Source organism: Triticum aestivum, chromosome 6A (assembly GCF_018294505.1).
Source record: "Triticum aestivum cultivar Chinese Spring chromosome 6A, IWGSC CS RefSeq v2.1, whole genome shotgun sequence".
Classification (NCBI taxonomy): Eukaryota; Viridiplantae; Streptophyta; class Magnoliopsida; order Poales; family Poaceae; genus Triticum; species Triticum aestivum.
The window spans coordinates 86276841-86298045 of record NC_057809.1 but is presented as its reverse complement, the minus strand read 5'-3'; the positions used below and the strand labels follow the sequence as shown (position 1 = coordinate 86298045).

The following is a 21205-nucleotide window of genomic DNA, read 5'->3' as shown; positions in this document are numbered from 1 at the left end:
AGGACACAGCGGATGCAGCAAACCACGCATACCTCTGACACTTCAAATACTGGTCCAAAAATGGACACTTCAAGCACTATCAAAAGACATAATTTGTTATAAAGAAATATTTTAACCGATTCAACACAGAATCAACCATAACAACTCAAGTGTTTAACGTCTGACACTTAAAATACTGATCCAAAAAATGGACACTTCAAACACTATGAAAAGATACCTAAAGCAAGTAGGCGGTAGAAAGAGAAAGCGTATAAACGGGATCAAGCGGCACGGCCTCTTCACTCCTCGTCCGGTTCGGCGACCTGGAGCCACTCCACAAACGGCCTGGCATTCTTCACAACCTGGGAGGCCTTGCCGGCAGCAACAGCTTCATCGTACCACTGGACAATGGCTTCTTCCTCCAGGACGTCGTCATCATACAGGCATTTCAGGACTACCGGCACCTCCTTCAGGGCCTCGGCGCTGCACCTGCCGCAGAACGCCTCGATGGCCTGGAGCAGCAGCATCTGGGCTCCTTCGTCAGGCACGGCAGCAGCAAGGTAGTCATTGTTCTTCTTGACATCCTTTGCAAACCCCTTGCCTGCGCCGCGGAAGAGCGCCTCAAAGAGGGCGCCCATCGCGTCCTTGGCGGCGGGGAGGGTTGAGGAGGACAGCACTGCCTTGATCTGAGCTGCAGTGGCAGCGTTGCCCACGTTGGCCTTGATCTCCTCGACCAGTTCATCATATGGAGTCATTTTGGCATGCTTCTTCTTCTTTTCTGTCTCTTCGGTGGCAAGCATAACCATCTCGGCAGTTGCCGCACTCAGCTGCTCCTCCATGCGCTTTCTCGCAGCCTCTGCTGACGTGTCAGTCTGCCACTCCACACCGTCATCATCGTCGTCGTCGTAGTCGTCGTCTGCAGCAGCTGCAAAGTCCGCAGCTTGACTGTAAGTTGACGAGGTTGCATGTTCTTCATCAGAACCACCAGCAGTAGCATTTTTCTTTGCAGCAACACCTTTTGCAGTGCTGTCCTTGGATGCAGCACCTTTCTTCTTCCCATCCTTCCTGAGTTTCTTCATCTCCTCATCAGCAGCCTCACCTTCCTTGAGCCGCTCCTTCTCAGCTCTTCTCATAGCTTTCTTGTCCTTGCCTCCCTTCTTCAGTTCTGGCGGGTTGTTCATGATGAATGTAGCGACCTTGTCCATGTCAACATCCGAGATGAAGCCACATGCAGCACATTTCAGAGATAGCGTCTGTTTCTTGGAGATGACAACCTCTGTTTCAGGGTTGCCACACTTATAACACTGAACATACTTGTTGATGAAGTTCTCAAGAAGACCGGCCAGCTTTGCAGTGTCATGGGCACCATTGACTATGCAAACCCCTGTCTTGTCATCAAATTTAGACTGTGCCCCAAGCTCACAGCCAAAGTACTTCATTGTGTAGGAAGCAGGCCTGGCAAGCGCTTTTGCTATGCCAACCATGTTCACGATTTTTGTCTTGATGCCATTACCATGGCCTTCTATTTTGGTTAACATTTTGGGCATCTTGTACCTATAGAAGGCGTCATCCTTGTTCGAAGCGCCAATGTTCTGCAGCGCCATCTTGGCTCAAGCTTTCTGATCCTATCAGCCGTGCCCAAATTCAGAAGCAAGAGCCGCCTTTGAGCTGACCTTGAGCAGTGGCAAGTGATGGAAGAGAAGCTTATCCCTTTTTCTCGTTGTATGAGAACACTCTCCCGGCAATCCAATTGATCTGAAGTAGAGCAAGTGTTGTCCAGACATGAAAGAAACTCGGACTTCCAAGCCCTCCACTTTGTCAGATTGTAGCAAAGAGAATCTGCTACCTGCATTAAAACAAGCCAAAGATCATGCATTAGCGATTTTGCATACAAGGTAAGATTGAAAGAAAAAAAATAACTGAATATAGCGTGCTTCCTGAAGCTAGCTTCTACTCCACATAGCGATTTGCCGAGCGTTCTGCACCTCGTAGCTTCTCCCAGCGATTTGGCCCGCTGGGGAGGCTGCTGGCCTGTTCGGCTAGAGCATGGGCCGGCTGGAATCAGCCCAGCTCGGGCCTGGCTGGTTTTATAGAGATAAAAAGGGGCTGGGTTGCAGTAGGCAGAGAACATCTGGGCTGAAAACTGCTGCGTTTTTTTTTTCACAGGGACTAGTTTCTGCGTATTTTTAGTGTATATAGAGGGATGTACAAAGAACCATGCAGTCCGATTCTGGGTGAGTACAAAAATTATCCGAGTATCTATTTTCCTACAACCACGTACTCTGCTATAACCCAATTCTGGGTGAGTACAAAAAATGTCCGAGTATCTATTATCCTACACGAGACGTACTGGATTATAACAATAGGCAATGTACAAATCAGTACGTACAAGTTATGACAAGTTATCCTAGTTAAGACAGGTTATATAATTTAGAATAACAGGTATTGTCCTTTGTCATAGAACAAAAGCTTCATTTGCATATAAGTTCTGCAAATTAAAATGGCCACCCATCTAAAGACATGAACATGATTACTTCACCAACTAAGAGCAATGGCGGTAGCAAGTTCATGCCTAAACAAATCCATATTAGGAGTACTTTCCGCCGATGTTGAAGCATCTGATGCATTTGGAGGAATAACGTATTTCTTGTATCTATCTGGAATAGTTGGAACATAATCCGGATCCCTCTCACACCGAAGAAAGTGGAGATCCTCTTTGTCATGGAGGCGAATGTAGTTGTGTAGTGTCATAGTAGCCGCAACAATCATCTTCTGTGTATTGATTGAGTAGTTTGGCATCTTAAGCAAGATTTGCCATTTCATCTTCCAAACACCAAAAGTTCTCTCTATGGTATTGCGCTTGGAGGAGTGGATCCGGTTGAACTTTTCTATAGGAGTAGTTGGGGGTGCACCTCTCTGGAAGTCGGGGACATGATAGCGTTCTCCTTTGTATGGTGCTAGATAGCCATCCCTGTTAGGATAGCCGGCGTCTACTAGGTAATACTTGCCTATACAAAAAAGAAACACACATGATTGTGAGTTCAAGGTTATGATGCATAAGTTGTAATAACAATAAACATGCATGTGAATTGGAGGATATATTACAGAAGTTGCAATATGAAGAAATGCTAACCCTTTGGAGGATGCGGGAGTGTGGCCTTGTCATTTTCGATTGCATGGAATAACACACTTGTATCATGCATAGAACCCGGTTGTCCAATTGAAGCGTAGGTGAAATGCATATCAAAGTCACATACTGCCATCACATTCTGAGTTGTTGCACCTGTTCTTCCAATATACCTTACTTTTGAAGGTCCTTCCGGAATAGAAGCCCTGACATGTGTCCCATCTATTGCACCAATGCAGTCTTTGAGATGAGGATAAGCCCTTTTGTCACGCTTAATCCTATCATGCACGATGCGAAAATTTGGGTCTTGAGGCCTAATGTAGTGAGATGACATCTTGACCACACATTGTAGAACCTCATGGAACTTTCGGTGGACTGTATCCGCTCCATGTTTGAAACGGTTTTGGGTTCTCCTATTTGATTTGCACCCTCCCAAGGTCCACAAGAACATAGCTAGAGACTCATAAGTGGTAACGAAGCATGTTTCTTTGAGGCCATACTCCCCCACCAACTTGTCATGAAGATCAAAAAACACATTTGCATTCATTCTCAACATTGTGTACGTCTCTCCGGGTGTTCCAATAGTCTCTTGCAACCATTCAAACCCACTCAACCTAGATGTCCTGGGGTCGGCCTTCATGACTCAACTTTTACAATACTTCCCAACTATGGATGACACACCCGAACAACGCATGTCCATATCATGTTGAAATTGGAAAACCATAATTTTCTTTCTTTCATAATTTGTGTCATCATCACTTTCACTATCCGATGACATCTGCATATAAACAACCACCAATATATGAAACAAAAGTTAGCATCAATTGAATCAACATAGACATAATGCATACATAAATAGCGAACACTAGGTTCAACAACATAGACATAAAGATGGTTCCACAATGCATATAATAAATAGATGAAATAGTATCAAGTAGTTCAACAACATAGTCATAAAGAAGGTTCAAGCACTAGGTTTGACATAAAAGACACAAATAGTTTAGATAGCAAAGGATAATCGACCATTACACAAATTGTTAGAAGCTGGAGGAGTTCAGAACAGGCCCTAAGTTACCGGATAATTGCCGTTGTATTGGGAGCATAAACAAATTGTTTTTAAATTATTTGCTGTATTTTGCTAATACTCCTATATAACTGACCGCATATATCATGTGACACGCGGATTAACAATCTTCAAATGTCCCTAAATAAAAAACAATCTTCAAATGATCAAATCATAAAAAAAAACAAGTTGTAGGCGTGGAAGTAGCACCAGATAATTTGGAATACCCGATTGTTGTATTTCGGGGAAATACCGGTATAGCAGCTTGACATCATTGTCCAAACAAAAATATAACTGCCCACAAAAAAAAAGAATAAAAATGTAACTTGATGTGAAAAGTATCTGAATTTATCTTATAAATACAAATATGATACTTCCTTCGTTTATTTTTATAAGTCGTTTCAGACAAGTAAAATTGAGCTGTTTTGCACAGTGTCTGAAACATCTACAAAGCCTTATAAAAGTGAACAGAGGGAGTAGAGAATTTAAAAAATCTGGATGTGAAAGTGGATATTCATATTTCAAGATAAATTATGCTTACAAATTTAAGCAATTCTAGCCCCAAATCTCAATTGTACAACATAAAAGTATAAAAAGTGGTCAAATTTCACTTTTGTATTTGTATGATTACATTTGGAAATATTATGCAAATTGTTGGTTAGGTTCCTTTGTAGCAAAACCTACCCACCTCGGGTTTAAATCTGTTTGAGCGACAGTTATTCCCTGACGGAGGAGTATTATCTATTCATCTGCTCCCTTCATCCATAATGTAAGACATTTTTTGACACACATCTTAAATTATGGGACGAAGGGAGTGTTACGAGTAGATAATTTTGTTTCACACAGTTGCTAACTTAGTGTGCCACATAATACTCCCTCTGTAAACTAATATAAGTGTTTAGTGATCTAAACGCTCTTATATTAGTTTATGGAGGAGTACATCACTAAATTCTAAAATCCATATATGCTCCGAATTGGGTAACATCTGATTCGTGTCCGTATTTAAGTAGCATCCGCTCCATATATCGCATTCGTATGTGTTACAGCAAAATCATGACAGACAAAAATGGCACTGTATCTGTATCCTCTACATGTAAGAACTGCTGCAGGTAGGGTGCTCTTAGGCTGAAGACTTGTCGCCGCCAAAGGCATTCTCCAGAACACCGGTGGCCTCAAGGTGGCTAACATCTCCACACATCTTAACAATGCAGCGGCCAGTCTCACCAGAAACGAGCACGACTGTAACCGACGTGTTGTGTATCTTACCGCGGAGCGGCATGGGACTGGCGTGCCTGTAGAGCTCTCTGATGGTTCCGCCATGAGAGACCAGGATAACTCGCTCCCCTGTTAGTAAATGAGAAAAGCAGGTTCAGAAATGCTCAGAAGGTCATAGCCAAGTAAGCAATCTCATGCATAACAGGTAGTTTTTGTCAGAAATATTTCTCTTTAACGGTTATTTGAAGTTTTAAACATTAACACAGTATTTCCCCCATAGGCCATAGCCCACAAGAACCAAAGGATGCCAATAAGCCAACCCCTTCTTTGAACAGCATTCCTTTTGATAGGTGGTGAGCAAACTCTCAGGGTTTTCTTTTTCGAGATTGAAATATATTTTTTATCCAGGTTGACAAGTTTACAAAATAATAGCCTGATTTACTACCAGTTGTAAGTCAAAGAAAAAAATTGAAGCTCACAGTTTTGTTTCGTTTTGCTTTTTTGCAGGGAAAAGTCTGAAGCCCGGAGTTTACCTCTATGTTTCTCGACTATTTTATACAGGCACGAGACACATCGCTCTGATAGTTGATCAAGACTCTCTCCACCACCCTGAAAGGACAAGCCCCAAAAAATTCAGAACAATAAATCTTTCAAGACAAGCTAACGCATGCGGCTGATACAAGCATACGGCTGGTTAGGGAAAAGCTGTATGAGCATCCTGTATGATAAAAATCGACCTAGAATACAAAACCGTCTTTCATGTACAAACCTATATGAACCTGTTGTGTGTGTAAGTTCATAAGAAATGACAGTTTGATATGGCAGAGTTCTTTGTCTGTTAAGTTGCCCTCAGAAACAGCTGCAAGTCTACGGCAGGGTACCAAAAACAGTGACTTGCATTAATACCTCAATTCATTAGGATTTCAGGAGCACGTCATATTAAGTGAACAATGTTCTTGCCACTGGAAGAAAAATCCATGTTCAACATGTTCAAGCCTACAAAATGGTTGACTACATGCAGGCCATTGAATGGTGCAGTGTCGATGCATATCTACTTGTGACATCTTTAAGACTACGGTTACAACCAACCATGTATTTGCAATATTTCTAAGTACAGCATTCTCCACTGGTCAGTGAACTACTATCAACTTTTAGCTCAAAAAAATAAAATCAACTGATAAAACATTTTCTCAAAAGTAGAAAAATGTGAATGCTTACAGGAATTTGCTGGTTTCTCTTGTGGGACATAAAAGCTTTGTAAGCCTCTGGCTTTTCTTTGACAGCATCTTGAAGCGTCAGGCCCTGCACATCTCCTATGTGCCTTTCTCTAAGTGCAGGATCAAACACAACCTATAATGCAAATTGTTTGCTCATTAATATTATATCAAGCAATTTGTCAAGGTGTGCGGAGATGCAGAGACTGCACAAATTACGTGGCAACAACATGGTGTACGCTCGAGATATTTGAATAACAGAAAGGGTCAAGGTGAATGAACAAACATTTGGTAAATTGCAGATTTTTGCTATTGTTCTTGCAGTCTCTGCCGCCCGCTTCAAATCTGACGAGTATATGGCAGCTGGTTTGGCTTCTTTAGACAGCCGATGAGCAACCTGGGCATTAGAGTCACACAAGTTCCACATAAAAAATGCTACTCCAGATGTCGTGTACTACCTCTGTTCCTAAATATAAGTCTTTTTAGAGATTCTTTTACTCCGTATGTAGTCCGTAGTGGAATCTCTAAAAAGACTTATATTTAGGAACCGAGGGAGTAGTAATATAAGTAAGCCATACAATACCGCAACAGCTTGCTGCCTCCCAATCTCATTCAGCTCTGCATCCAAGTGCCCCTAACACAAGAGTAGGATAACATATCAGATCAGTTGAGGGTTGGGTAATGTGCAAATACGCACCAGAGGTGAAAATCATATCATACCGTTAAATTTATTGCTCCTACCTATTTATTCGGATTATAAAATCGGATAAGGGAAAATGGCCCTAGGAAGCTATTATTTGTTGGCATTTGCTCACACACACTACAAAACTGCTAATTGGCTCAGCACCATCACAAATTCATGGTCATTTGCAAGAGAAAGCTGGAAATACTAAATTACTATAGCTTGCTCAATTAAGAGAAGGCCAATATGTGTTTGTAGCTACCAGGCAATCTAAATCTACACCGAGGAGCAACAGAACATAAATTTTGACATTCTCTCCTTATTCAGGTACAAGTATGAGGAGATGGGTGACTAAGCCAATAGCCACCCGCCAACTGCGGCACTTCACAGACCATGGAAGGCGGCCTCAATCAAGGCCTGCTACATGGCAGGCACATCGGATACGAACCAGGAGGAAAGCGGTGAGGCGGAAGAAATCAATGATGATGACATCGAAGCGATTGACGAGCCGATCTTGGACAACGAGGCCCAAGAGTCTAGCCGGGTGAAATCTTGGCGACCCTCAACAAGGTTAAAGGAAAAGAGACGCTTGGAAAGGAGTGCAGCCGAGTTGCAGAGGTCTGAGGAGCAATTCCAGTCTCGCCACAAAAATCGAAAGACCATGCCGACGGCAGATACAGCCGCCCTAGCTCTCCGAAGCAGAAGGATGGATCAAGCACTCGAGAATGCCGTAGATCCAAGCCCATGTCCTATTGCACGCCGACAAAGAATACGCAGGCAGCGGCAAGGGCCCTCATTAATGTGAGGTTCCCCAACGGATATCCGGACAAGGAGATATCTGAGCTAGGATGGAGCCTCTCAACACAACAATGATCATGCAAGATAATTATGCCTAAGGGAGTCCTAGATTAGGGGGTCCCCAGGTGTCCGGTTTATTTGAAATGGGCCGGACTGATGGGTTGTGAGAGTGCAGCCGAGTTGCAGAGGTCTGAGGAGCAGTTCCAGTCTCGGCCAGAAAAATCAAAAGACCATGCCGACAGCAGATACAACCGCCCTAGCTCTCCAAAGTAGAAGGATGGATCAAGCACTCGAGAACGCCGTAGATCCAAGCCCGTGTCCTATCACACGCCGGCAAAGAATATGCAGGCAGCGGCAAGGGCCCTCACTAATGTGAGGTTCCCCAATGGATATCCGGACAAGGAGATATCTGAGCTAGGGATGGAGCCTCTCAACACAACAGTGATCATGCAAGATAATTATGCCTGAGGGAGTCCTGGATTAGGGGGTCCCCAGGTGTCCGGTTTCTTTGAAATGGGCCGGACTGATGGGTGGTGAAGGCGAGGTAGAAGACCACCTCCCGTGCCCGGGTAGGACTCCTATGTGCGTAGAACGGCAAGTTTGGTGTCCGGGTGTAATACTCCTTTCCTCAGTAAACTGACTTTGTACAACCGTAGGCCCCTCCGTTGTGTATATAAACCGGAGGGTTTAGTCCACAGAGGGCATCAGAATAATCATAGGCTAGACAGCTAGGGTTTGGCCATTACGATCTCGAGGTAGATCAACTCTTGTAACCCCTATACTCATCGAATACAATCAAGCAGGACGTAGGGTTTTACCTCCTTTGAGAGGGCCCGAACCTGGGTAAACACCGTGTCCCCATTGTCCCTTGTTACCATTGATCCTTAGACTCACAGCTTGGGCCCCCCTACCCAAGATCTGCGGGTTTTAGACACCGACAATGGTGCTTTCACTGAGAGCTCCGTTGTGTGGTCACGAAAAGCGATCTATGTCTCGCCTTGTCATCAACGGCGATATCACTTCTGGAAGGAGCCTAGCTTCAGGACAGGTCCTCTAGCTCGGCGGTTTCACCGTGGGTGCCCGCATGGCCATCAAGCCGACAGTGTCCCCCGCGATCGCCAAACACCACCCCTGCATCGGTCTCGAATACTCCGAAAAGATGGATCCAGCGGACATCTCGTCCTTAAACGAGCTGCTAGATTGCATCGCCGCCCTGGGGCTTTCAACGGCCTATGATCGGATCAGGCTTAAACCTGACTAGAGGGAAATCAATCTCCCGCCAATCACCCACCTGGTAGCGGTCGTCGAGGAACGAGCCGAAGACACTTCTTCTCCTGAATTAAGGACTAGCTATGTTCGGACCTCCGAATCCCTTGAGTCGGATACCCTTCCTTTGGGTGGGACTCCGCGCCCCCCGAACTCAGGGTCGGACATAGTGTCCAGGGAGCACTTGGATCTTCCCGGACCCTAACTGGTGACCTCGGAGATTTTACAAGCTCCGGAAACAATTTTACAAGCTATCCAAGAGCCACGCCAGGGCATCTGGTGACTTGGTCAGCACGGCCTCCCATCAGAGCCACAGGTCAAGCAACCACAATCGAGAGCCCCGCAAGCCAAGCACCTATGAACCAGCTCCTCGCCAGTTATATGAGTCATGCAGCAATAACCAGCCTCAAGCAAATCAGGGGATGGCCTCGCAGCTCGTCATGCCACACAGCCCACCCCCGAGAGAAACTCAAGAAAAAGCTTGTTCAATGCCACCAAACCTTTTTTCAAGAGATGGCATTGCCTTCTAGGTCATCTGTCGTCATCTATAGTTAAGCAAGTTGTCAGTCATAATAATCTTTCCATGTGCTAGTGAGTCAGAATAAAACCACTATGTATGATGCATGTCAAAAAGGCAAGAGCCATCAATTGCCATATCCGAGTGATTAGTGAATCCAGTGCTCCTTTAGAGCTTATATTTTTTGATGTTTGGGCCCTTGCATGAGTCTGTTGGACAAATGAAATATTATGTTATTGATGATTTAGCAAGCTCACACGGATTTATCTAATCAAACAAAAATCTGAAGTGTTCGAAAAATTCAACGATTTCCAAGCTCTCATTGAGCGACAATTTAGCAAGAAAATTCTTGTTCTTCAATCTGATTGGGGAGGAGAGTATGAAAAACTCAAACTTCCTTTTACCAAAATTGGCATCTCCCATCATGTTTCTTTCCACACGCACATCAACAAAATGGCTCTGATGCGCGAAAACGCCACATTGTTCAAATAGACCACTGTTAGCTGAAGCATCTATGCATGAATAAATCAGGTTTGTGATAATACAGACGTTCTAGTGGAGTCTCAAAATTGTTGAGTTTACTAGGTACATGATTTATAAGATATGTGGCGGCAATTGAAAGCTTCATCCAAAACTCAAGGAACATGGAAGCTTCAGCTAAAAGAGACAATTTTGTTTCAATAATGTGACGGTGTTTTCGCTCAGCAGAGCCATTTTTTTGATGAGTGTGTGGATGAGAGAGACACCAATTTTGGTAAAAAAAGAGAGAGAGAGAGAGTTTTTCATACTCTACTCCCAAGTCAGACTGAATAGCAAGATTTTTCTTACTAAATTGTAGTTCCACGAGAGCTTGAAAATCATGGAATATTTGGAATACTTCAGATTTGTGTTTGATTAGATAAATCCATGTGAACTTGCTATCATCAATAAAACTAGCATGGTATTTCTTCCATCCAAAAGACTCAAGCGCAGGGCGCCAAACATCAGAAAATATAAGCTCTAAAGGAGCACTTAGTTCACTAATCAAATTACAATATGGTAATTTATGACTCTTGGCTTTTTGACACGTATCACGCATGGTGTTTTTATTCGACTCGCTAGCACATGGAAGATTATTGCGACTAACAACTTGCGTAACTATAGATGACGGTAGATGATCTAGACGACAATGTCATCTCTCCAAAGATGGTTTGATGACACTAAACACGCTTTTCCTTGAGTTAACGAAGTGGCCTGGAGGGGGTATAATCTTCTCGTACCCCTGCCGTGAAGCAAAGTTCTTGTTTCCTAATCCTTGATAAAAAAGAGCAAGGATAAGGGGCTCTTGGTTGCCGCCGGGGCGAGCCCTGCCAATTCACGGGTGTGCCAAATAATTGGCGAAGGAATTGGGCGCCCGCTTCTCGCCAAAACGTTGGCGTGAAATTGAACTGAGAAGCCAAGCGAGCGGGGGCACGCCAATTTATCGGCATCCAACCAAACGCGCAACTAACTGCTCAATCAACGCCTATTTTTTGGCACGGCGGCTCGGGGCTCTAATCCAAACAGCCCCTAAATCTCAAGAAAGCCATTGTTATCACGTGCAAGTCTGCTAGCGGATACAAGGCTTTCTACTATCTTGAGAAACATGAAGAATATCTTTGAGGTGGAGAGGACGGTCTGTGTTAGTTGTGTAAACCTGTTGTAATATGGTCGTGGTAAAACCTGGAAGGTGCCCATGTGTTGGTGCACTGTGGGTGAGTGGAGTGATGGTGAACTGCATCTGTTGCAACCATCAGTTCACGTAGTGGGTGTACTGAGTGTGTACCCAAGTATTGTAGCAGAGTGTGGGCTGTGTGCGTGCACTGGTATGGCTACAGTGGTGTTGGTTTCTGTAACTGGACATCAAAAGAGTAGAGCCGGAGTGTGTCGCTGGTTTAGTAAATGGAAAAGGGCATTCGTTGCCTGGAAAACCAACCTGTGTGTGCTGCTCTGCTCCTCCTCTGTTTTTGCTTGTGTCCATTTTGCTCGAACAGCTTGCGTGCGTGTGTGTATCCACCCAGAACTAGGCGAGAGAGAGAGGCTCTTGCCAACAATTGGCACCAGAGCCAGCGAGGGGTGATTGGCGGCCATGGACAAGACGCCGGAGGCGGCGTTCAAGGCGGCGGAGGATGCGCTAAAGGAGGCGGCGGCTGCGCGAGCGGAGGCGGACGCAGCCAAAGCCGAACTGGCGACGCTAAAGGGGGAGATGGCTGGTGCAGAGCAGAAACCGGGGGAGTTGATGCCGGTGGCCCAGGCGCTGCCGGTGAGGCCCCGAGGTCCCATCAACTACCCGCAGCTCACCCGCACCAACTATACCCTCTGGGCGATGCAGATGCGGGTGGCGCTACAGTCAGCCTGCGTGTGGGAGGCAGTCCACTCCGACAAGGTGGAGTTCGAGCTGGATCGTGACGCGCTCCTGGCAATTTATCAAGGCGTGCCGGAAGATGTGCTCGCGTCGCTCGCCGGCAAGGACACGGCGAAGGCGGCGTGGGAGGCCATCAAGTCTGTGCACGTCGGCCATGACCGCGTGCGCGAGTCGAACCTGCAGGCGCTGCGTAAGGCCTTCGAGGGGCTGGAGATGGGCGACAACGAGCAAACAGAGGTCTTCGCCACGCGCGTGAACAAGATGGTGTCATCCATCCGTGCGCTCGGCGATGAGGTGAAGGAGATCACCGTTGTCCAAAAGATGCTTCAAGCGGCGCCAGCGCGGCTAATGCATTTGGTCACCGCATTGGAGCAGTGTGTCGATCTGAAGACGCTCACGGTGGAGGACCTACTCGGGCGCTTCAAGGCGTATGAGGAGCGCATTAAGCAGCGCTTTGGTGATCCTGTTGATGGACAGCACCTCATGCTGACCAGGAAGCAATGGGAAGGTTACGTCGGGAAGAAGAACTGGGGCAGCAACGGAGCAGGTGGTAGTGGAAAGGGAGGCGCTGACCGTGGAAGTGACCACGGAAGAGGCGATGACCAGTCGTCGAGCGCGAAATCTGCTGCAACTCCGAAGAAAAAATTCAAGTGCTATAATTGTGGTGAAAAAGGGCATTTCTCGAGGGAATGCACCAAGCCAAAGAAGAAGAAGCAAGAAAGAGCCATGGTGGCTGAGAAGCAAAATGAAGAACCTGCTCTTCTACTGTCAGAAACCTGTGTAATATCAGGTAACTCAGTAGAAGCAAAGGGCAGGGTGTACCTCAATGAAGAAAAGGTGAAACCACAACTTAGTGATGATGGAAGGTATGACACTAAAATGTGGTATCTTGACACTGGAGCTAGCAACCATATGACAGGCTCCAAAGCAATGTTTACTAGTATTGATGATTCAGTTACTGGAGTAGTCAAATTTGGAGATGGTTCCCTGGTTGAAATTGAGGGCAGGGGTACCATACTTATTACTACAAGAGATGGGGCTCATCGTGGGCTAACTGATGTTTATTACATACCAAAGTTGAGAAGTAATATCATTAGTCTCGGACAGTTGGAAGAGTATGGTTGCAAGGTCATATTAGAAGATGGGTACCTGCAAATATTTGATCAAGGGAGAAAACTGCTAGTAAAAGTACCAAGAGGAGAGAACAGGCTGTATATACTGAATATTAGTTTGGGCATGCCTGTGTGTTTACTGTCATCTATCACTGATTGTCATGGTTGTGGCATGCTCGTTATGGTCATCTAAATTTTGATGCCTTGAGGTCTTTAGCTCAGCATGACATGGTTAAAGGGCTTCCTTTAGTGTGCCACAAGGACAGGGTATGTGACGGCTGCCTCATTGGCAAGCAGCGTCGACTACCATTTCCAAAGCACGCAACTTTCAGAGCAGAAAAAAGTCTTGAGTTGGTGTATACAGACCTGTGTGGTCCAATTACACCTGCAACTCCTGCCGGAAATCGCTACTTTATGCTTATAGTAGATGATTTCAGTCGGTTCATGTGGGGAGTGCTGCTGAAAACCAAAGATCAAGCATTTGTTGCATTCAGAAGGTTTAAAGCAGCTGCAGAGTTGAAAAGTGGGCTGAAGTTGAAAGTGCTCAGGAGTGATAGAGGAGGAGAATTTACATCTGTTGAATTCAATTCCTTCTGTGAAGATCATGGAATTCAACGCCAACTCACTGCACCCTACAGCCCTCAGCAGAACGGAGTTGTGGAGAGACGCAACCAAACTGTAGTTGCAATGGCACGGTGTCTGCTGAAAAGCCAAAATATGCCGGGCTGTTACTGGGGGGAAGCAGTTGCTACTGCCATTTATATCTTGAACCGAGCCCCCACGAAGAGTGTTGCTGGAAAAACACCTTATGAAGCTTGGAATGGCTATAAACCAAATGTTGGCCATCTTCGGACTTTTGGTTGTTTGGCTCACGTCAAGGTAACAGGTCCATCTGGTGGGAAATTAGCTGACAGAAGTATTCCAATGGTATTGATTGGCTATGAGAAAGGCTCAAATGCATACAGACTTGTCAATCCAGAGACAAATCGTGTGTGTGTATCAAGGGATGTAGTTTTTGAAGAATCAAAAGGTTGGCAGTGGTCCAGTGGAGATGATGTCACGATCAGTGATGACACTGATAGGTTTCTGGTTCACTTTGAACCTGAACAAACTGAATCAGTGAATGACCATTCTGCTCAAGAAGGTGAAAATGCAGAAAACAGGGAAGGTACAGAACCAATTACACCTAGGCAAGCAGTGCTTCCAGGGTCACCTGTTATACCTGCTATGGTGACACCAATATCCTCTGTTGCTGCAGAAAGTCCTGAATCATCTGCTCCACTGAAAATGCGCTCCCTTGATGAGATTTTCGATGCTACCTCTCCACACTGGAGTCCAGCTGATTATGACCATATGGAGGAACTTGAGTTGTGTATGCTAGGTGCAGAGGAGCCAACTCACCACAATGATGCTCTGAAGCATGAGCATTGGAAGAAAGCCATGGAGGAAGAGCTGAAATCCATAAAAGAAAATGATACATGGGAAATGGTAACACCACCTACTGGAGTGCGAGCCATTGGACTGAAATGGGTATTTAAATTGAAAAAAGATGTTGAAGGCAATGTGATACGCCACAAGGCAAGGCTAGTCGCCAAGGGGTATGTGCAACGTCATGGCATTGACTTTGATGAGGTCTTTGCACCTGTGGCACGCCTAGAAACTGTGAGGCTACTAATGGCATTGGCAGCAAATGAAGGGTGGAGGGTACACCATATGGATGTGAAATCAGCATTCTTAAATGGAGAATTGGAGGAAGAAGTGTATGTAGCACAACCTCCAGGTTTCATTGAAACTGGCAAAGAAGGAAAGGTACTGAAACTCAGGAAAGCCTTGTATGGGCTTCGACAGGCTCCAAGAGCCTGGAATTTGAAACTGGATCAGACTTTGTTGTCTCTTGGTTTCATTAGAAGTCCTGTTGAACATGCGGTGTACATGAAGAATTCTGGAAATGCACGACTGCTGGTTGGAGTATATGTTGATGATTTGATCATAACCGGTTCTAGTGCAGAAGAAGTGGCTATGTTCAAGGAACAGATGAAAGACATGTTCAGTATGAGTGACTTGGGTCTACTTTCATATTATCTTGGCATTGAAGTTGCGCAAGCTGAAGATGGCATTTCACTCTGCCAATCTGCATATGCACTGAAGATACTAGAGAAGACTGGCATGCTGGATTGCAATCCTTGTCAAACACCCATGGAAGAAAGGCTTTAGTTAAGTAAGAATGGAGAAGGACCCAAAGTGGATCCAACATACTACAGGAGTGTAGTAGGAAGCCTCAGGTACTTGGTTAACACCAGACCTGACATCTCCTATGCTGTTGGCGTTGTAAGCCGATACATGGAGAGCCCAAATTCCCAGCACATGGCAGCGGTGAAACAAATTCTGAAGTATATCCGTGGAACTCTGAACCTTGGATGCAAATACTCTCAGAATAAAGGAGAAAAGCCCAGCCTGCTTGGGTACTCTGATAGTGATCACGGTGGAGATGTTGATGACCGAAAAAGCACAACTGGAGTACTCTATTTCCTTGGCAAGAGTCCAATTACATGGTTGTCCCAGAAGCAGAAAGTAGTTGCAATTTCATCATGTGAAGCTGAATATATTGCTGCCGCTAGTGCTGCTTGTCAGGGTTTGTGGCTTGGACAACTACTTGCTGAGATGGAAGGGAAGCAGCCAGTTCAGGTTGAGTTGTTGGTTGACAACAAGTCGGCTATTTCATTGGCCAAAAATCCTGTTCACCATGATCGCAGTAAGCATATCGATATACGTTATCATTTTATCAGGGACTGTGTGGAGAATGGCAAGATCGGGGTGAACTATGTTCCAACGGGAGATCAGCTGGCAGACCTACTTACCAAGCCCCTTGGGCGTTTGAAGTTCCTGGAGCTCAGACGAAGGATTGGCATGGTGGTTGTCAAATGAAGACAACAAGGTTTAGGAGGAAGATTGTTAGTTGTGTAAACCTGTTGTAATATGGTCGTGGTAAAACCTGGAAGGTGCCCATGTGTTGGTGCACTGTGGGTGAGTGGAGTGATGGTGAACTGCATCTGTTGCAACCATCAGTTCACGTAGTGGGTGTACTGAGTGTGTACCCAAGTATTGTAGCAGAGTGTGGGCTGTGTGCGTGCACTGGTATGGCTACAGTGGTGTTGGTTTCTGTAACTGGACATCAAAAGAGTAGAGCCGGAGTGTGTCGCTGGTTTAGTAAATGGAAAAGGGCATTCGTTGCCTGGAAAACCAACCTGTGTGTGTGCTGCTCTGCTCCTCCTCTGTTTTTGCTTGTGTCCATTTTGCTCGAACAGCTTGCGTGCGTGTGTGTATCCACCCAGAACTAGGCGAGAGAGAGAGGCTCTTGCCAACAGTCTGGTGTTTGAATTGATGAATAATCGATATGACTAATGCCCATACCTGGCGGCTTGGACTTGTTCATTGTCATTGTAGCGGTCACGAGTGTTTAATTGGTTGAGATTGGCGGTGATGTGGAATGTGTCTCCCGTGTCCACTTACCAATTCATGTCAATAGCGTACAATGTTGTGGTTGCCCCATGTTCTTTTTTTATCCACCATAGGAGCAACCATACCTCCTCAACACTTCCATGTAGGGTGGCCCTAGCGACAAATTTGTCACTAAACTTTGGAGAATTGAGACAAGGTAATTGTTGGCATAGCCTTGGCCCCGTTGTTCTTCCTTTGGGTGATCACCGCCTCCAGAGTGGCCGTGGGAGCCGACAGAGTTGTTGTTAAAGTTATCGCCCTTGTTTCTTTGGCCCTGTTGTCAATGCAATACACCGGAGGTGTCCTCCGGGAAGGGGGGATGGCAGCAGGCCTGCCTTGAGGCCCATGATGCTTGATAAAGGTCCAACTATAAAAGGGGATCGCGGAAGCCCGTTGCGATGAATCATCTTGGCGTGCAAGCCAAGATGGCAACAACTTAGATCAGATTGATCTCCTGTAAAACACTAGCCCCCGTCATCTATATAAGGTGGGGGCTAGGGGCAATCGTTCCCATCTACTTTGGTAGAACCACTCTCAGTAATCTCATACTTCATCCTCCATTGTAATCCAACACAAGGTACTCCACCATGAATACAAACCAAAAGCAGGACGTAACGTGTTACTCCTCCCCGGAGGACCGAACCTGGGTAACTTCCTCGTGTGACATCCGATCTGGTACTTCCGGGCTTCCGGCCACTTTTGTCACCGTGCCTGGCGCCAACTGACGGTACATAAACCGGTCAGTACCGTGGCGAACGTCGCCGGAAGTATCAGATTGGAGATCACACGAAGAAGTTACCCAGGTTCGGGACTCCGGGACGGAGTAACACCCTACGTTCTACTTTTGGTTTGTATTCATGATGGGGTACCTCGTGCGAGAATTACCATGGAGGATGAAGTATGAGACTATGGTTCTACCAATGTAGATGGGAATGACTACCCCTAGACCCCACCTTATATAGACGACGGGGGCTAGGGTTTTACAGGAGATCGATCTGATCTAAGTTGCCGCCATCTTGGCTTGCACGCCAAGATGATCCATAGCAGCGCGTACGGGCTTTCGGTATCCCCTCTTGTAGTTGGACCTTCACCAAGCTTCATGGGCCCCGAGGCAGGCATGTTGCCGGGCTCCCTTCCAGAGGCCACACCGTGTATTGTACCGTCAGGGTGATCACCTCCTCTAGAGTTGCCATGGGAGCCGACAAAGTTGTTGCTAAAGTTGTCGTGGTGGTGGTTGTTGTTTCCATTACCACCACTGCGTGCTTGCGGTGGTCCTTTAGACTTGTGGTTTGTCAGGGCGCCGCGGGCAGCGGCGTTTGCAGAGGGTTGCGACCTTCTGCCACGCATGGATATGGCGTCTCAAAACTAACAAGTTGGTCGTACAGCTCACTAACCAATATAAGCTCCACAAGCGAGCACGTCGCCGAGACTACCGAATCAAATTCGCGTTTAGGCAGTTGGGAGACAACGTCCTCATCATCCAATTTCTCGCCGATCACGTGATGTTGCAAGCGCTCGACATGCAAGGCTGATCATTGTTTCATTTTCTAAGCCGGGCCACCGTGCATCGATGTTGCACGACGTTGCAAGCCGGACACACGCCGCTTCAAGGACAATTGTCGCTACTGCAAGTTGGAATAGCGATGCTGAAATGCCTAGCGGGTGATGCTGAAAATCGAGACGCTTGGCGTTGCATGGTGGGCAGCTGTTGTTGCAAAGCTGGAATAGTGACGTTGCAAGGCCAGACCAGCGATGTTGCAGATCAAGACACATGACGGTGCAAAACGGTGCCATCGATGCTGCAGAACCGAAATCATGGCATTGCAAGACCGGATCGGCGATGCTGCAAGTCGAGACACACGACGCTGCAAGGTGGGGCCACCGCTGCTGCAAGGTGAAATTGTGACATTGCAAGGCTGAACTAGCGATGCTACAAGCCGAATCACGGAATGCTGCAAAGATGGACCAACAATGCTGCAATAACGCGCACCGCTACAAGGATGGATGATGCTGCTGCAGCAAAGCCGGAATTGTGATGCTAGGAAGCCATGCTACCGATGTTGTAAGCCAAAGTCATGACGCTTGAGGGGCAAAATCATGCTTGCTAGTGACCAACTTGGAAGAGCATGCCCGACACGGGTGCTAGGAGAGGGCGCTGGGAGTGATATCCTGGCCGATGGATAGTTGGGCCAACCAATCCTAGCGTCGCACGTGGCATCGACGCAAAAAGTGGTGTCGAGCACTTTTCCGCACAAGTTAAAATATTGTGTGCAGGGACTGGTTTTCCGACCGGTTTTACCGTTACTGAAAGCATGTAATTAGGGCTCAATATAGAAATAGAGTGTTTCGGTGAATTTTTTATTATACAATATTTATTTTGTTTTCTATCATCTATGTAAACGTCTAGAGTTGGACATGCTCTGAATTTACAAGAAATAGCCAAGAGCTCAATGGCATGCTCGTAGAGACAAAGACAAACCCTGTTCCATCCTATGCAAGCTTTTCGTGTGTAGTTTTCATGTTGCAAAGGGGCACCCGTATAGAACCAGGGTTCCAGGCCAAAGAGGACGAAAAAAGTCAAAAAATGTATGCATGCAACTGAGCATGGACTGTAACAGAAGAAACAATACGACATATATAAGCTGCATCCTGGCCTTTAGAAGGGGGTTGATCCAATGTCCCACGAACCGGCTGATCCGCAGGCCAGATCAGCCGGCTGGCTCGCCTATCTTTTAACAGTACATAGTACCAAGCTCTAAATTCAATGAAAAAACATACGGGAGTATTCAGCAATTGTGATCACCTGTATGATGCGCGAGGCATTCCAGGAAGTCTCGCCATGCCGCACTACCACAACCTCGGTGAACTCGCCATCCTTGCCCTCTATTGTGGAAGAGGACGACATCCCTAAAGCTGTAGCGAAGAGATTCTGACACCTATAGATTAAAACAAGTCAAACATCATGCACTAGCGGTTCTGCATACAAGGTAAGACTGAAAAAAACAATTCAGCCAAAGGTATTTGCCAGAAAGGGAACACGGGATTACACTATCAATCTATATGGCACCAACTGCAAAATCAACAACTTTCCATACAGCAACGGTGTGGTCAGTATAAAAACCAAATCAGATAGTGCCTAGAAATTACCAATGGTTCCGTGCAAACTATAGAAAGATGCAATGCAGAAGCAAATCCACTAGCAAGTAGCAACGTGCAAAGGACATTTAACCGCAAGTGCAACTCCCAAATTTTGATTGATCGCCAGGTATTCTTTTATCAACACTCAAATAAAGATACTGAACTACTCAAGTACAAACTAATAGGCTAGTACACAGGCAGTCATACATCTTACCCATGTCACCATCCTTGGGTAAATAGCCCAATGAATGTGAATGTATTCACAATTTCACATGATTGGCCTCGGTTCACAATGAGAAGGAAGCAATGCTCAGGATGGCAAATCAACAGGTATCTAAAACTGAAAAGCAAAGAGGATGATGCCTACTTATCTGCCTTCAGGTATTATTAGGTCACCAACAAAATAATCAACAACGGGCCATGACAATCACTACAAACACTGGCATAGTTTTCCCTTTTTCTTCCTAAAAAAATCAACTACAACCTGGAAACAAAACAGAGAAACAAGCGCCACAGAGGATTTTTAATCTAATCTGAAGTCTAAACTCGTCTCGCTGAATCAACCAGAAGTAGCAGCATAGGGCCCCAGGTCCATCCCGATACGTCGAGCACAAACGGATACGGCGAACCGAACTAACGGCGGAACTGGAGGAGAGATGACGGACGAGATTGCTCACCTAGAGCAGGGAATTCGGCGCCAGCTGGGAGGAACCGAGCAGAGGAGGCTGCGGGCGAGGCGCTGCCGACCAGAGGCGGGCGACGCGGGGAAGCGGAGCGCGGGGAGAAGGGCCGGGCCGGCGAGCGCGGGGAGAAGGGCCGGGCCGGCGAGCGCGGCGCGCGCCGCCGCTGCTGCTGGGGCGCCGCCCTGCTCCAGTGCCGTGGAGCGACCGCGCTAGGCAATGGGGCGTTGGGCCGACGTGTTGGCGATGAAGCGAGAGCTGGCTGCCTAATGGCTCGATTCGACGACGGTCGCTGGTAACTTGGGTTTGAGCCAGGCCGACCAACTTGACGCGCACGTTTGAGTGGCCAAAGCCCAAAGGGAAGTCTTTAGATCCGGCGCACCGGCTGAAACTTCGGCCGGCTCCTGCCTCGTCAGAGAGCTCCTATCTGCCGCTCTTTGCGGCAGAATGTCGACCGGACGCACAGGCGGGTCTCCCGACTGGGCCGGCCCATAGCGAGAGCTGGCTGCCTAATGGCTCGATTCGACGACGGT

The 21205-nt window shown here is 46.5% G+C and overlaps 3 protein-coding genes across 3 annotated transcripts; all 3 read right to left on the bottom strand.

Moving 5' to 3' along the window:
- Positions 1–278: 278 nt before the first annotated feature.
- LOC123130354 (eukaryotic translation initiation factor 5-like) lies at positions 279–1632 on the bottom strand. Its single transcript, XM_044550269.1, has one exon. The coding sequence runs from the start codon at positions 1581–1583 to the stop codon at positions 279–281; it is 1305 nt and encodes a 434-aa protein (XP_044406204.1). The 5' UTR covers positions 1584–1632.
- Positions 1633–2514: 882 nt separating this feature from the next.
- On the bottom strand, positions 2515–3846 carry LOC123129476 (uncharacterized). Its single transcript, XM_044549626.1, has 2 exons — positions 3113–3846; positions 2515–2987 (listed from the first exon to the last, which is right to left on the bottom strand). Exons 1-2 carry the CDS (start codon positions 3744–3746, stop codon positions 2515–2517), a joined length of 1107 nt encoding a protein of 368 aa, XP_044405561.1. The 5' UTR covers positions 3747–3846.
- Positions 3847–5140: 1294 nt separating this feature from the next.
- Positions 5141–20957, bottom strand: LOC123132210 (phosphoglycerate mutase-like protein 4). The gene is made up of 7 exons (XM_044551985.1): positions 20670–20957; positions 19658–19790; positions 7182–7232; positions 6885–6995; positions 6603–6734; positions 5918–5993; positions 5141–5513 (listed from the first exon to the last, which is right to left on the bottom strand). The coding sequence occupies exons 2-7, from the start codon at positions 19757–19759 to the stop codon at positions 5290–5292; spliced, it is 696 nt and encodes a 231-aa protein (XP_044407920.1). The 5' UTR covers positions 19760–19790; positions 20670–20957; the 3' UTR covers positions 5141–5289.
- Positions 20958–21205: the final 248 nt, after the last annotated feature.

Bases quoted from the DNA above. Each gene is read 5' to 3' on its own strand.
- LOC123130354 (XM_044550269.1), bottom strand. From the start codon at position 1,583: ATGGCGCTGCAGAACATTGGCGCTTCGAACAAGGATGACGCCTTCTAT.
- LOC123129476 (XM_044549626.1), bottom strand. From the start codon at position 3,746: ATGAAGGCCGACCCCAGGACATCTAGGTTGAGTGGGTTTGAATGGTTG. The intron at 2,988-3,112 runs GTTAGCATTTCT...TTTTTTGTATAG, and splicing joins ACTCCCGCATCCTCCAAAGG to GCAAGTATTACCTAGTAGAC.
- LOC123132210 (XM_044551985.1), bottom strand. From the start codon at position 19,759: ATGTCGTCCTCTTCCACAATAGAGGGCAAGGATGGCGAGTTCACCGAG. The intron at 7,233-19,657 runs GTGATCACAATT...CTCTTGTGTTAG, and splicing joins ATGCCTCGCGCATCATACAG to GGGCACTTGGATGCAGAGCT. The intron at 5,514-5,917 runs GTAAACTCCGGG...ATTTACTAACAG, and splicing joins AATAGTCGAGAAACATAGAG to GGGAGCGAGTTATCCTGGTC.